Genomic DNA, 15,788 nt, shown 5'->3' on the forward strand with positions numbered 1-15,788 from the left:
GTAGCCATGAGTGAAAAAAAAGGGGATAAATAATGATGATGATCAAGGGGAGCTTTGGAATTTTGAAGTTTTGAAGTTTTGAAGATGTATATATCGAGTGTAGAGTAAGAAGATGTACAAATTTTACTAAGTTAAGGTATTGGTTATATTCTAAGGGGGAGTACTTATATTTCAATTTTGTAATGCACAATTTTTTATCATAACATAGTGTTTTTTCCACTAATGTCAAAGGGGGTGATTGTTGATCCCTAGGTCATGTACTCTATTAGTGTCAAACACTTAGTCAATCACAAGGTAGGGTTGTTCAGTCATCATTGTGATCAAGTCATCCTATATAGTCCAAGTCATGTATTAAAGACTTTTATATATTTCAAGTTATGTGTTGAGCGATAGTTACTGTTGAGCAAGACAGAGGTCACCGAGTACTCCAATGATTTCCAAGTTTATCAAGGACAATAGTTAAAACTAAGTGATATAAAGGCCAAGTTATTCATTATATGTTAAGCCTAATTAAGGTCGAGGGACAACATGATGAAATATTTTATGTTGAGCATCAATATGGTATAAGTGTCAAGTAAAATAGTTTCACATATTTGTTTGGAATTGCACAAAATTTAAGGTAAATTATTTTTATCGAGATGGAAGCATGTTTTACATATCAAGGAGCTAATCAAGGAAATGATTATGCATCAAATGGAGAATCATTAATCCCTATATGAGGCAATCCATCAATCATAAAGCTTCAAGGACTAAGTGACAAAAGAAATGAATCTGGATCATTGATTGTGATCTAGAAGGTTCACCTTAACAACTATTTAAGGAGGGTCTATGACCTAGTTTTCATGTGTGTGTATGGATGAAGAGTTAGGGTGTATGCACATTTTTGGAAGCGAATAAGAGTGTTAAAGTCAGAAGAGACCGAAAAATGTAGTGAACAATATACAAAGATAAAGATGATCAATCACAATAAGGTGATGTTACATTGCATAAGGGAGATATAATATCAAAATTATAGTGCCAAGAAAAGGATTAGATACTAAATATTCCAAAAGGTGTTTCAAGGTTTAAATCCCTTAACATAGTAGATTTAACATGATTTTGTAAATCTTCTGATAGAGTACTCACTTAATTGTGATGTATAGATCCTTTAATCAAGGTATAACCTAGCAGTTCTTTTAGCCTTTGACAAGGTAGACCCCTCATAGGGTAGATCATCAAAAGTGATCAAACAATGTAGCCATAATAAACACAACTTTATTGCTATAGTAGTGAAGATTTTGTGAGTGTCATCCCCACCATAGTTTTACCTTCACCTTGGAGGGTTTTTGTATTACCAAATCATTGTGTTAATGTATTATGAGTTTATGAGTTTTGGTTCATGTAGTTAGAAGTTAGATTTTATGTTATGCTGATGTGAATGATTACATTGATATGAGTTTAATATTCAAATTAGGGTTTATGTGAAGATATCAAATATGTTCAATGCATCAAAGTGGGAAAATTTTTATAGATCCTGATTCACCCCACCCCCCCTTAGTATCTCACTTTCCCTATTAGATCTTCAATAACTAACATGCATATTACAATAACATATATCCATCTAAATCACACTATTACACAACATTATAAGAAATCATGAACATAAGAAACATAATAGTGAAAATGAATTTATCAACAAGAGATACAACCAAATAAAATCAAATATGTTAATTTAATCCCTACCATAATGACATCATGAGACCTCAAGGGCCTTAATCATACCCCCGAGCATGAAATATCAAATTGTCAATAAGATTGTTGGTGTTGTCTTATGAGATGTTTATTACCAAAAAACCATCAATAAACATTACATGAACAAGTACATTTAACATGCTAATCCACCAATAGCATCTCTAATCCAAAGTAGTAGTAAGAAACATCAACTAAGCAATAAGATACAACATCATGATATAGGAATGCATTAAGTAACATACTAAGAATCATCTAAACATGATATGAAATATATCCAATAGTAAAGCATAAATCACAAGTGAACATATTTTGAATACACCAAAGTACCAAGTGAACATCTAATACTGTCCTCAAATTGGAAGTATATCATCTCTATACACTGGTCACCAATAGTGGTATAGGTAGCTATGCATCCCAATCATGTGGTACCTGTAGGCCCACACCCATCATGCTCATGGGGATAATGACCCAAAAAAATCACATAAGACAATCACTCATGGATTACACACATGCTAAGTAGAAAATGATACCAACATCTATATGCTTAAGATAATGTAGTATAATAGGTCACTAGTGAAATCCACTAAGGATAACTATGTAGGGACTCTAGTGGAGTGTCATTACTTGCCATCAAGTAATACAAGTATTTGATTCTTTGATCAACTCCCTCAAGAGACCAAACTCATAATATATCTTCGATCAAATTCCTTAGGAGGCTAGATATCATGCCTTTCATCAACTCCCTCAAGAAGCCAAACACACACCTTCAATCAATTCCCTCAAAAGGCTAGTTGTTCCATAATCTTATCTTTCATTAACTTTATTTATCCATTAGTTAAATTAGTTTTCACTTATTAGAACCTCTTCACAACACCTTGTCAGTCACTTCTAGGCTAGGGTACATGAGAGAAGCCACTCCACATGTCTACCCTATTTACCATGCTCATCACACAATTAGTACCACAGGTAATGCAAGTTACCAATGCAACCCCTAAATGAACAATGCCTCAATCATCCTATATTTGAGAGTTTGGATCTCACAAGATCCTGTCATATGCATACATATGTGCTCATATATGTGAACAACCAACTTCACAAATGTAATTATAAAATACCAATGCAAGGGTTGGATATGAGGAATAAAAGAAAAATACAAGTATAAAAAAAATCACTCAACTAGCCTATATTCGAGAATATGGATTTGACATGAATCCAAATAAGGCAATAAATCACCAAACATCATGAACTCACTCAACTAGCCTAGATCTAGGAGTATGGGTTCTACATGAATCCCAAGGGTGGTAAAGTAAAATTATGGTCTGATTGGAATCCTAACATACATTCCAAATCCACAACAAAAAAAAAAGTACCAAGAAATACCCAATAAATCTAGGTGGTACACAAAATGAGGCAATGTAAAAATTGCTTTAAAATTAACATTGTCAAAAATAAATAAAAAATTAAAACCCATTATCAAATGGTTTCCAAATTCCCAAAAATAAAATAAAAATTGAGTTCCCAACTTGCATGCAAAAATAACCAACATAACAACATGAAACTTCAAATTAAAACCCCTAAAATACTCAAATGTCTATACCCAATCAACCAAGTAGAACTAGCATACCAAAATGGAGGGGAAAATCAGTTCTCAACCTCTAACCAATTTACTATATATAAAAAAAGTTGAAAGAAGCCAAAACTATTAAAATAGAAAGGCCCTACCTCACAACCAAAAGGATAGAAATGGGAACTGGCACTAGAAAATAACAAAGGCACCAAAGTCGATGAAACTCTCAGCAAAGGAGAAGTTTTCCACTCTAAATCCAACAAGCCTATCCTTGCGATAATCCCACAAGCATATGTCTCACAAAAAATGAATTGCCAAATTCTCACAAGAGGGTTAAAGAGATTTTGCTCTAAAATCCTAAATTTCAAAGTGAGAAGAGAGCATAACTCACTTTTTAGCCAATATATGCACTTTTACAAAGTGACATATTAATTAGATTATTAAATAAAATAATCTAATTATCTCTCTTAACCCAAATAAATTTGGCAATTCCAATTTCTTCGAATTCAACTACAATAAACTATCTAGTAAATTAAAATAAGTTAAATCAAACATAAAATTCCCATTAAACTATTAAATCACAATATTTTAATAACTTTTGTGACTACTACAGATCCCTAAATGCATAGACATGCTCACAAGTCTAATCACAAATGCATAATGAAATATGGATTTACCAATTATCATAGGGTTAAAATAATAATAAAATATAAATCACCAATAAAGGGACAATATTGGATTAACTTGAAAGGTTTGATCACTAACTCTATGTGTCATTGTTGGGGATATATGTCCTACACAATAAACAAAAACAATCAAGTGTAGATGCATAGTATATAATAGCTGAAGAAATGGTTACACGTAATCACATAATACAACATCTAATTGAACCCATTTAAATAATCATTAATTAATCCATAAATCCAACAAGCCAACAATAGTAAAAAACACATGAATTAGACAGAAAGCATAAACAACCCACTAACACCATAACATAAATTTAATCACACCAAGTGTGTTGACCATACATGGTGTTAGAGAAAAAGGTTAATTTAGATTCATTAATTAAATTACCTTTTCTCCTATCTTAAGATTTCACTTTATTTGCTTTTTGCATTCTCTATTTAATAATTAATTAGTAATTATTAAATATCTTTTACCTTTTAGGTTACCCATTGTAACTTTTAGGTCACCCTTTTGGGTTTCGATCTCCTTTTATAAGGATTGATCTTTTGTAATAATCTACATCTTTTCTTTATCTAAGAATACAATTTGCATTTTTTCAAAGCAAACCCTTACCTCCTCTTGTCTTTTTCTTCTTTGTGACAAGTTTTCTAAATGCAGGTATTTGAGGGCTTCATGAATTTGATTTGCGTATTTGCTCAAATCCTTCATGATATCAGAGACAGATCTATTGTAGCTTGTTCAGTATTTGGAGAAAAAGGGAGAACGAGGGTTTGACAGATTAGATCTAGAATTTTTTGGGTATTTCTTGAGAAAACAAGGGGGTCACTAATTTTCAAAGTAGTTTGAGGCCAACTGAACTTCATAGATGGATCCAGAAGGCATCAAAACCCCTATTTCCATATAAATTTTGTCCATTTTGGACAATGTTGATTTGGGAAGCAAAAAAAAATTGCCCAGAAGGTCGTACGACCTCCTGCACGCACTCCAAGGCAATTTTTTCAAAAAAAAAGGCCTCAGCACCCTTTTTTGGCATTGCAACCATTTTTTGGCATCGACAACCTCTTTATCGGGCACTACAACCTTTTCACGACGTTGGTGTCTATAATCTGAGCACCACTTCTGGATGCTATTGTTAACACGAGATGCCACTACCACTATGAGATGTTGTTGCACTACTGCCACTGCTGCCATTGGTGCGCTACCCTTATGGTCACCACTACTCACCACTAGCAGCTCCACCGCCCTTCGGCCCCTCTGCCTCCTCCACCTACATGGCGTCATTGACACCTACCACGTGTTAGGTGTCATGTCATCATTTTTGGACCCACTGCCATGTGGCACTACCATGCAACATGCCATGTGGTAGTCCTTTTTTGTTGTGATGAATGACAAGCCATCAATTTTATAGTAGTAAAATACTGATGTTAGCATGACATCAGCACTGCATCATCCCTCCTACTTGCTCTTCAGGTCCTCTTTTGACATACTATTGGTTTTTTGGCCATATCTTGAGCATACGAAGATCTTTTTTTGATTTGAAGGAAGCGCTAGAAAGTTAGTTCTGAGATGAAGACAATGATCATGAGTTTTTTGGTTTTGATGTAGTTTGGTTGCTTGTTTGGGTAGTCAAAGCCAAGTGTTCAATTTTTCACTCCGGAGGGCATATCTTGAGCATCCCAACTTTATTTTTTGAAAACATATTTTTGGAAAGCTTGTTTAGTACTCTTTCTAGAAATACTAGTTTCTTCTAGATTTCACTCCAATCACTTTCTATTATGATTTTTTTATTGCACTATGATGGATATCTTGGTTGTTTCAGGTCTAGGGATCATTTTCGTGGCATGGGATCTCTTGTTTTGGGTTGTACTATATGTTTTAACAACTCTTTGTTATTTTTTATCATTTTTTATATTATTTGTACGTATTTTTATTCAAACACACCGAGATAAAGTGTCACTCCTTGCATTTTTGAGATCTTTTTCATCATTGTGACTTATTGTACTCGCACTACATTGTAAAGTGCCATGGGGGGATAATTGTTTTCCTTTTAGTACCCTCTTCCTCTGTCAATTGAGTTTCCCTTCCACGACATTAGCCCCATGATGTGTCAATGGCATGTGCCTTTATAGGCATCTATACCTCTTCCTCACTCTTGATGTTCTTGGTTCTTTCTATTTTGTAGGAGTTATTGGCCCAGTTTCTCAATTATCTGTCACCTCAACCTTGTCTACATTAGGGGGAGTTCTTCTGTTGTTTCTCATGCTTCCTTGGTTTGATTGATCAACTCTTTAGGCTTTGGTGTTTCATGCCATTTGTATCTTCGAGTTTAGTTATTTGCCTTTGTTTTCTTCCTAATTCAATGCAAATTACAATCTTCTCTACCTGGTCAGGTTCTATTTTCAGAGGAGGTTCTACAAATCAGCAGTTTCTTTTTGACAAAGTTTGTGACTTCTTCATGCTCCACTAATGTTTCTTCATGATCGCTCTTTGTTCCTATTTTTTGGAACATTCTTCTAGTTGTAGGCTTCTACAGTCCTTCACTAGTTTTTTAGCTATCTCTTTTTGGAGTAGAGTTTTTCCCACTGGGTTTTCTCTATTTCTTCATTTCATAGATATTTGGTTGTGATTGGGTACCTTATTAGGCCTTGTTGCCAGGACCCAAGTTTTCTTTCACCATTGTATTGTAGTTTCCTTGCTCTTTCTACATTGTTTGTAACTGCATTGTTGCTCATCTTAAGGGGGGGTGTTAGAGAAAAAGGTTAATATAATTTCATTAATTAAATTACCTTTTCTCCCTTCTTAAGATTTCAATTTATGCACTTTTTGTATTCTCTATTTAATAATTAATTAGTAATTGGTAAATAGCTTTTACCTTTTAGGTTAACCTTTGTAACTTTTTAGGTTACCCTTTCAGGTTTCAATCTCCTTTTAGAAGGATTGAAATTTTGTAATAATCTACATGTTTTCTTTATGTGAGAATACAATTTGTATATTTTCAGAGAAAACCCTTGCCTCCTCTTGCCCTTTTCTTCTCTATGACAAGTTTTCTACATGTAGGTATTGGAGGGCTTCATGGATTTGATTTGCGTATTTGCTCAAATCCTTCACATGGGTCCTAACATGATCACTCACAAAGAAAGAGCATCAAGTTTGCATGCATTAGGATGACTTATATAAATCAAATGGGCGAGGCATTACACACTCTAACTTTGGTCTCTTCTCAATCTCTACTCAATACCTCGATCTCACACCAAGATTACTCAACTGAATTCCTCCCACTTCATACACATCAATACTAAGAATATTTCTATATAAGAGCATCATGTTTTCTTCTCAATCCTCACCATCCATTCAAATTTCAACCTTGGTGGTTATTTTCCACATTCATTTCATGTATCCCAATGTCATAATACATTTATTGATCGCATCGGCCCACATTAGGGTTTACATGAGATTTCTTCATGAATAGTCAGAACATATTTAACTAATTCTAAACTTCTTTTGGAATCTTCCCTTCATACTCACTTTGATCTCCAACTACCACCTCAACATATCCTCTTTCACTAAGACATGTCACCATAACATCAGATTTTAGTTGTACCAATCATCAATCATGGATTCAAAATCTATATCTCAAGAACATGATTTGTTCATTTTGCAACTTCATTTTTTTCTAAGATCCTCATTCACTTATCATCACCTTGAGTTGCAATAATAGTCATAGTCCCTTTTATTCATGTATATACCTATGACCTCTCCAGTTGACTCTTATTGAACATTGATCACTACCATTATAGCCTTATGTTGTTAGTCTTCCTATTAGTCAAATGTTTTACTTAGCTATTTTCCTTCCTAGTTAAATGCTTACAAATCATATACTTATCTTACCAATTGATCAACCCATTTTTTGTGGCTACGCTATCATCAATGACAAAAAAATACATCACTACATCTAACCACTTCACCATTTTGACCACTTACCGTCATAATGTCGCTAGTTGGGAGGGAAGGCTTAACACGTGTAGAAGGGAGAACACATCCTATCCCTTCAGTGCTAAATATTAGAGATTTAACGTTGGAATCAATAGTATAAGAAATGATAAGAAATTTTTAATGTCATGTTCATTATTTTGAATAAGTTTCCTTACTACTTCTATAGTGGATATGACATTGGGATTGTGATTCTCTTAGACGAGCTGATTCTCCAATTTCTCCAATTCATTGGTAATATTTTGGACTTGAGTAGGAGAAATATTTAAGGTATCATAATTATCATGGGAAGAATAAGAGTAGTTATGCTTTATGATAGGATAAAGATCACGGGGAATCATGGTGGTCTCATCAAGATTCCTAGGAAAGAAGGAAGATTTGGGATAAAAGGAACTAAGCCCATGAGCTTTTGTAATCATAATGACATAGGTGGGAATCAAAGTGATAAATATCATGCACAATGGAAAAGACATAGTTCATACATAGTATATATAGTATGAAAGTAAAGAATTTAAATAATAAAGACACAATTAATTATTATTATTTTTCTTTGTAACGATGTGAGGTAAAAAGAGGATGAAATGCATACAATGACACCAATAGATCTAGCTATGAAAGGAAATATAACACCAAGATTCAAAATGGAGGGTAGAATATCCAGTTCACCAAAATATAACATAAACATTTATGTTTTTTTTGTTTCCTTTTAAAATCTCATGCCACATTAGAGAAAGTGAGAGAAGGAGATTTAAGCACAACCCTTCAAAGGGCTTAAAGTAGATTGACACAACCCTAGGGAGATATAAGGCATTTTGATGCCAAATAAAAGTCCCTTATCAAGATCTATACTAAAACTTCCTAACAATGTTCTTTCCCTTAATTTCAATGTTATGGGGTTATTTGATTAGGTGATTATTAAGTGCAAGTATAATGACCAATTGAGATAAAAACAATAAATAGACTTGTACAATAGTAAAAGGTATGAAAGGATCAAATCTAAAGCATAAAGATAAGTGTAATGAAATAAATAATGAAGAAAAAAACTCACCTTGGTAGCCAATGAGGAGGATCAACTCATATCTAAAAAATTTCTATAAAAAATTGTCAAAATTTGAAATCATTCTAGATTTGGAACCTACAAGATGATATTTTTGAATTCTGTTAATTTAGATGTATTTAGATAGGGATAGCTTGGGTAAGGGATGAGGTCATGCCTTACCTTCTCCACACATAATTCTAAGATTTAGAGACAAACCTATAACCTAAAACCCTAGTTTTGAGATCTAAGTACTATAGCATTGAAACATGTAAATATGGACTCATAAGTAAGGAAAAATGTATTTTTTGGGGGTAGGGGAGGCTTTCTTCAATCAAGCCTCGATTGAGGAATCAAACTTAAAATGATAAATCATGTATAAAGAAATACAAATATAAATATCCACCTTGCTTGTCAAACCTCCATGGATAGATTTGGATATGCTATCCACAAAGATGTATTAATGCTTGTATGTTGATGACAATGTTGGATGTCTCCACGAATGCAAATATATCCACTATTGCCAAATCATAGATCCATGAATGTAGTTATGCCCTTGAATGCTTGAAGGATTGAACCCTTCAATTCTCCTTGAAAATTTGAGCATGATAATGGATGCCCATAGATTTCTTGCACACATAATGGATTGCAAGATGAAGAGAGATAACCTTCTTTTATACTGATTTCATAACAAATATTGAGAAGGGTAGACTCAACAAGGCATAAAATAAATTGAAACCCTTGAAATGGGCATGTGATCCAATACAAAATCCATCGAGTAAGGGATGACCTTGTTCCTTACTAGGAGTTAGGAAAGAGGTCATTCCTTACCTAGAGGTCAAGGATGACCTTGATTCTTACTCGGATGATTTTGAACCTCAGAATGCACATTGGGATCTCAGGGATGCAAAAATGACAATAGAAAATAGACAAAAACTTGAGGACATGAAGCAATAATAGCATAAGTGCATTCATGGACCTAGGAAAACATTAAAATGAGGGCTAAGAGGTCACACAAAGCAAGAGCTTCCATTTTAAGATGGTACAATTTCTAGTTTGCTAAAAAATAAGTCACCATCAATAAAATTGGGAGGCATTACATTTATTTTTAGTAGGAGCTAAATATAATTGTCCGCTCTTTTGGAATACTATAAATTCTAGTTGTGTCAAAGATTTGGGGATCAATAGTATGCATTCATGATAGATTCTACCTAGATCTTAGAATGGTTAGAAGTTACTTCTATTTTCATGTATTGCTGCAAAATAATTTCCTCAATCAAGTGTCACTTGTCGAGGTAGAGCGATTCTCTAAGCTAATGAATTTTATTTATTAAAGTAATGGTTATATTATTTAATGCTTTTATGAGATAATTCTTATAATTTTGTTCCTAAGTTAAGTAATTATCTAATGTAGTCACTCATTAGAACTAGGACTTTAACAATTGGTTAGCTAGGTCTTCTTGCAAAAACTATTATGCTAACTTACAAGTTCTGTGCAATTGCTACTCTACAGATAAGGTCTCTCTAACAACATTGTGTCTCTCTAACACATTGTTTTTCTTTTAACGGTTAGTTTCAATTAGGTTTCTTGTTAAAATAATAGGTAACTTAGGAAATCCTTGGTTGGCATTACACAAATATAATGTCCCTAGTTTATAATATTGTTACCCTCCTAAGATCAATGAATTACTTAATAAAGGATTAGGTGCCTTATTATGTGCATGTATTGAACTCTCTGCACCAACTTGTTGTGCATAGTGGAGACCAATCAATATTTTTTATCATCTAAAATCGAAAGAGTGATCTAAGTGATCTGATTTAGACATACATTGAACTTATATTATTATCTTTGACATCATTATATGTTTACTTGCGATCTTCAATCCTTTTTACCAAATTATTAAATTAGTAATTAGATTTGACCAAATTAAATCTTTTATAATCTAAAAACTCTTAAACAATGTTTACTATCACTATCTATTTTCACATATAGATTACAAACATCAAGATAAATGAATTTAGATACTAAGATAAATAGATTATAATTTCAATCCTTATATATCATTTCCATAAATTAACTACAAGCAAAGTTCAATTCTATAGATTCAAATCTGAACAAGAATATAAGATAGAAAATTAAGTGACACAAAATTTGTTGAACCAAGAATACACTTCTAAAAAGAATTCATGCTTACTCATTTTCCTTACGACCAATCTAGCTTTCAAACAAAAAGTCTGGAGGTTTTGCATACGTTAAAAATGTGATGCGGGTGTTAGAGAATATGCATATTCAATTAATTAGGTCGCGGTGGGTATTTGGTGTTATATAATGCCGAGGGAGTGGGGAATTGAACAGTGGTGGAGGATGCCTGCTTCTGCGGAAGAGCCCTTTTAAGTTCGTTATCTTTTCTTAATTCGTTTTAGTGGCCCAACGCTGATCCACTAGGGGAGTAGACGCACACACGTCGTTTTTGCCATATACCTAGTCTAGGAAGTCGTTTGCAAATTTCTTTTTATTAGAGTCAATAGTAACAGCTGGGAGTCTCTACAATCTATGTGGGGGAGTGGGCTTTAGGACACTAGAAAGTTAGGGGTTCTCTTCCCAAAGAGGAAGGACAAAGGAAGTTATAAATAAAGACCTCTGTTGTCTGCATGGCTTAAGCTTTTGGGCATGGGGAAAGTTTCAATTCAGTTCAGAAAGCTGCAAGTCTTTGTAACAACTCTATTGGGTCTGTGAACTGGTGTACGTTTCATGAGATAAATCTGCTGGACTTTACAAAATCTCGGCAGGTTGGCTTTTTCCAGCGTTTCATCGGTTTCTTGTGGGGGCTTGTCTGCAAGAAAAGTGAAAAAGAGCTCGTGAATTGTTGTGGGTTGGCCTGAAAATAGTGAAAAAGAAGTGTGTGAATCGCTGAGGGCACTTGGCCAAGGGTTTTCAAGTTGTGGTTCACCAAATTGTTATTGAAATGTCTAAGATGTCAATGCTGATTGGGAGTATGACAAGGAACAAATCTCTGGCTTGCTCTGCCGGTGGGGGAGAATTTAAGGCCGAGGTGTTAAGTGAGGTTGTGGAACACAAGGTGAGTGGTGAGCCTGCTGGTCCTTCAGAAAAACTCATGAGGCAGTTCAGTGAGGCTGCTTGTTTCGACTCAGAAGAAGAGGATCATGGTGATGCCAAGGTGGGAGAGGATTTTGTTGTTGGTCCTCTTCTCCCCCTCAAGGAACAGCTTGAGAAAGACAAGGTAATGGAGATTTTAGATTTTAGATTTTTGTTTGGGAGATCATACTTTTGTGATACCCACTTTAGTATATTGTTGTAAGAGAGTTGAATGTATATTTTTCTTGGCCTTCCTCTGGTAATGGTTGTAAAGGGTAATGGGTCTTGCAGGAGGATGAAAGCTTGAGAAGATGGAAAGAGCAACTGTTAGGCAGCGTGGACATTCACTCCATGGGAGGTACTTTCATTTTCTATCCACCATACTCACAAACTACAGAAAGGCTGCAAATTTGCCCAATTTCAGAGTAGTTACAAACCTTTTCCTCAACCGAGGTACAAACACTGCATGCATATGTAAGTTCTATATAATTATCTTGACATTAAGCCCATAATCAACTATAGTTAAAAATGGTATCTTTACCGAGGATATCTCTTTATACATGAGGCTTGCCATAGGACATCTCATTTCATTGTAAGGTCGCCTCTTGGAAAAGATCAGAAGTTCTGCCTTCAACAAAGGTTAAACTGGAAAATGTTGTGCATGTGATTATTTATTGTCTGGAGCGTAGACTTAGACATTGAATAAAACAAGAAAACTCTTGAGGTCCACCTTGAGGCTAAGGTTGGCAAAGCAGCGTTGATTACTCATTCAATTAGGTGGTTTATCTTCTAAGTAGGCCTAATTTACTGTTCATTAGGATTGTCTAGGTTACCGATAGGTTAGATTTGTTGGGTTTTTTTTTTACCATTTGCAGAGATATGTATGGTTCTTCTTAGATCAGGGCCTAATCCTTGGGTTACTAGCAATATTGAGTGCAAATCCTCTGCTAGACATTCAAATCCTCTGCTAGACATTGGCTATGCGGCCAGACATCTAACTATTGAAGTTTTGAACAATGAACTCACATTTCGTGGGTTAATTGGGTTTATTTTTAAGCCAGAGTCTTAAAAATCGAGATCAGACATTGACATTGTTCTTTTTAATGATATATAGTTCATGGAAATAGGTTTTGTACTTTTGGTAGAAAAAACCATATCACACCCAAATTAATGACGATGACCTTGTGGGCAATTTGCAGAACGCCTGGAAGCAGATGTTAAGATTATAAGCTTTGGCATATTGTCGGCAGGAAGGCCGGATTTAATTATCCCCGTTCCTTTCGTCCCTACTAATTCAAGGGGTTCTTCATTCACACTCAAAGAAGGCAGCCACTACAATCTCAAAATTTGTTTTTCGGTTCATGATAATATTGTCTCAGGGCTCACTTACATCAACACAGTCTGGAAGAGTGGAGTTCGAGGTAAGATAATCTCTTCCACCAGAAGATTGAAATTTTCAAGGTTTTAGACATTTGTGTTCGAATTTATCAACATTTTGGAACCTTTTGGTAAGTTTCTTTTTGCAGTAGACAAAACTAGGTTTAATCTGGGAACTTTGGCATTTAACACGCATGGACTGGAAAACTAATTACATCTAAAATCTGTGGCCTTTTACATTTTACAGTGGACAGCACTCGTGTTATGCTCGGAACATTCAGCCCTCAGCAGGAGCCATACACGTATGTGATGGAGGAAGAGACAACACCCTCTGGCCTTTTCGCCAGGGGATGTTACTCAGCCAGAACCAAGGTAGTATGCTTTGTTTAGTTAGCTGTTGCTCGGTAGCTACATCAGCTGTGTCATCAAATTCCATTAACCTAATTTGGTCATTGTGACATTTCGGATCGCCCTGCATGAACCATCCTCATTGTGACATTTCGGATTACCCTGCATGAACCATCCTCATTGTGACATTTCCGAATCGCCCACCATGAACCATCCTCATTGTGACGTTACTGAATGGCCCTCCATGAACCATCCTCATTGTGACGTTTCCCAATAGCCCTCCATGAATCCTCCATATTAAGAGAGCAAATGATAGGAAGAGTGCAGAAATAGGCCCATCTAAAATGCAATGTGAGGTATGGAAACCCAGAAGGCAGGGAAATAGTTTCTGAACATAACCATAAAATGAAAATATGATAAACAATAGAAGGCCAGTAAATCTGTAAACAACTCCTAATTAAGTCGGTACAAATTATAATTAGTTGAAATGACATGTCAAGACCTAATTCATCAATTTATAATATAATACTGATAAGTTGGTAATCTAATGTTTCTGCTTTTTTGTTGTTTACAGTTTGTGGATGATGATGAGAGATGCCATCTGGAAATAAATTACACCTTTGAGATCAGGAAGGATTGGTGAATTGATTCGATTATAGTTCTTCCATTTGACTTTGTAAGCTATTTCTGTAGTTTGGGTTGGAATGCATAGTTTTAGGTAGATGAGTAGAAGGTTGTTAAGCACATTTGCTGGTGTTAATTCTCTGGTTGCTTGAAGCCAGCAAAACTGATTAGGCTCAAATGAGCCTTGCAATGGAAAGGGTGCAATTCAAGATGAAATTACTGTAGTTGAACATGATTGAGACTTGTACAGTAGCCATTAACTCAGCACATTTACTGTGCTGAAGTATGGCAGTGGGAATGTATAATTCAGATTTTGCTGTAACAGGTTCATAAAGAATTTGTCAATTGCGGCAGGATTTGTTAATCTTTATTGTTCTGTGTATGCAAATGTTAAATCTGTAGTTTTAGAAATCATATTGTATATCAGTATGTAATTTTGAGTTAGGAACATTCCTTTTGACCAGCAGATGGTCTGGAGGCAATTCAAAAAGTTAAATAAAACCTTGCCCTGCATTGACAGCCAAATATTTATTAAATGGTGGGCACAATCTCTGTACTTGAATTCACATTTGTTAAAAATATAAGCATTTTCAATGTTGTGCTGCAACAACAGTACATATTTTTAATACTTAGAAGGCACAGGCTGTCATTTAGTTTCAACGTTGCCATTAAATGAAAGACCTCTGCAACAATAACGGCCATAAGAGACCCGCAAGGTGTGATTTAAGTCATTAAACAATGACATTCAAAATCCAGGTTCGAACTAGAAACATGATCTATTCTGTCTCTGAAAATGAGTAGAATGTTTTCAATTAAATTTAAGTAAATTTGCTTTTTCTTTCTTTAAATAATTGGACTATTGAAAATAGAACAAAATATGTGATTGGGAACATTAATGGAAAATTAAATATTTTTTACTTATAGATGTATTTAATATATATGTGATAACATATCTTAAATATCTATAAAATTGATATAAAAATTGCCTTTAAAATAAATTTTTAAAATTTATTTTATTAAAAAAAAATCACTACAAACTCTGGGTGTGTGGTTGATGGGAAGTTCTGTTTAAGAGAATCTACTGAGATAGGGGTAAATAAATCGTTTAAAAGATAATAAAATTTGAAGTTTGTGTAAATCTAACCGGTTGGAATTATTGTTATAGATCTATTTGAATATATAGAAAAGTTGTTTATATATATGTAATAAATTTAGTTATTTTGATTATATGTGAGAACTTAAGATCCTATGTGAGTTTTATATAAATCATTAACTCGTAAAATTGGTTTGGATGTATAATTGAACCACATTTCAAGAAGTGAATTGATAAA

General features: G+C 34.3%; 1 protein-coding gene across 1 annotated transcript; it reads left to right on the top strand.

The window, feature by feature from the left end:
* Positions 1–11,332: 11,332 nt before the first annotated feature.
* LOC149557361 (rho GDP-dissociation inhibitor 1-like) lies at positions 11,333–14,821 on the top strand. Its single transcript, XM_089832035.1, has 5 exons — positions 11,333–12,253; positions 12,400–12,466; positions 13,308–13,529; positions 13,733–13,857; positions 14,408–14,821. The coding sequence occupies exons 1-5, from the start codon at positions 11,978–11,980 to the stop codon at positions 14,474–14,476; spliced, it is 759 nt and encodes a 252-aa protein (XP_089688161.1). The 5' UTR covers positions 11,333–11,977; the 3' UTR covers positions 14,477–14,821.
* Positions 14,822–15,788: the final 967 nt, after the last annotated feature.

Source organism: Cupressus sempervirens, chromosome 5 (assembly GCF_028749045.1).
Source record: "Cupressus sempervirens isolate cs-2001-9-10 chromosome 5, ASM2874904v1, whole genome shotgun sequence".
Classification (NCBI taxonomy): domain Eukaryota; kingdom Viridiplantae; phylum Streptophyta; class Pinopsida; order Cupressales; family Cupressaceae; genus Cupressus; species Cupressus sempervirens.

Excerpts from the sequence above, each read along its gene's own strand:
- LOC149557361 (XM_089832035.1), top strand. The coding sequence starts at position 11,978 with ATGTCTAAGATGTCAATGCTGATTGGGAGTATGACAAGGAACAAATCT. Across the intron at positions 12,467-13,307 it reads GGACATTCACTCCATGGGAG|AACGCCTGGAAGCAGATGTT; the intron begins GTACTTTCATTT and ends GGCAATTTGCAG. Across the intron at positions 13,858-14,407 it reads GTTACTCAGCCAGAACCAAG|TTTGTGGATGATGATGAGAG; the intron begins GTAGTATGCTTT and ends TGTTGTTTACAG.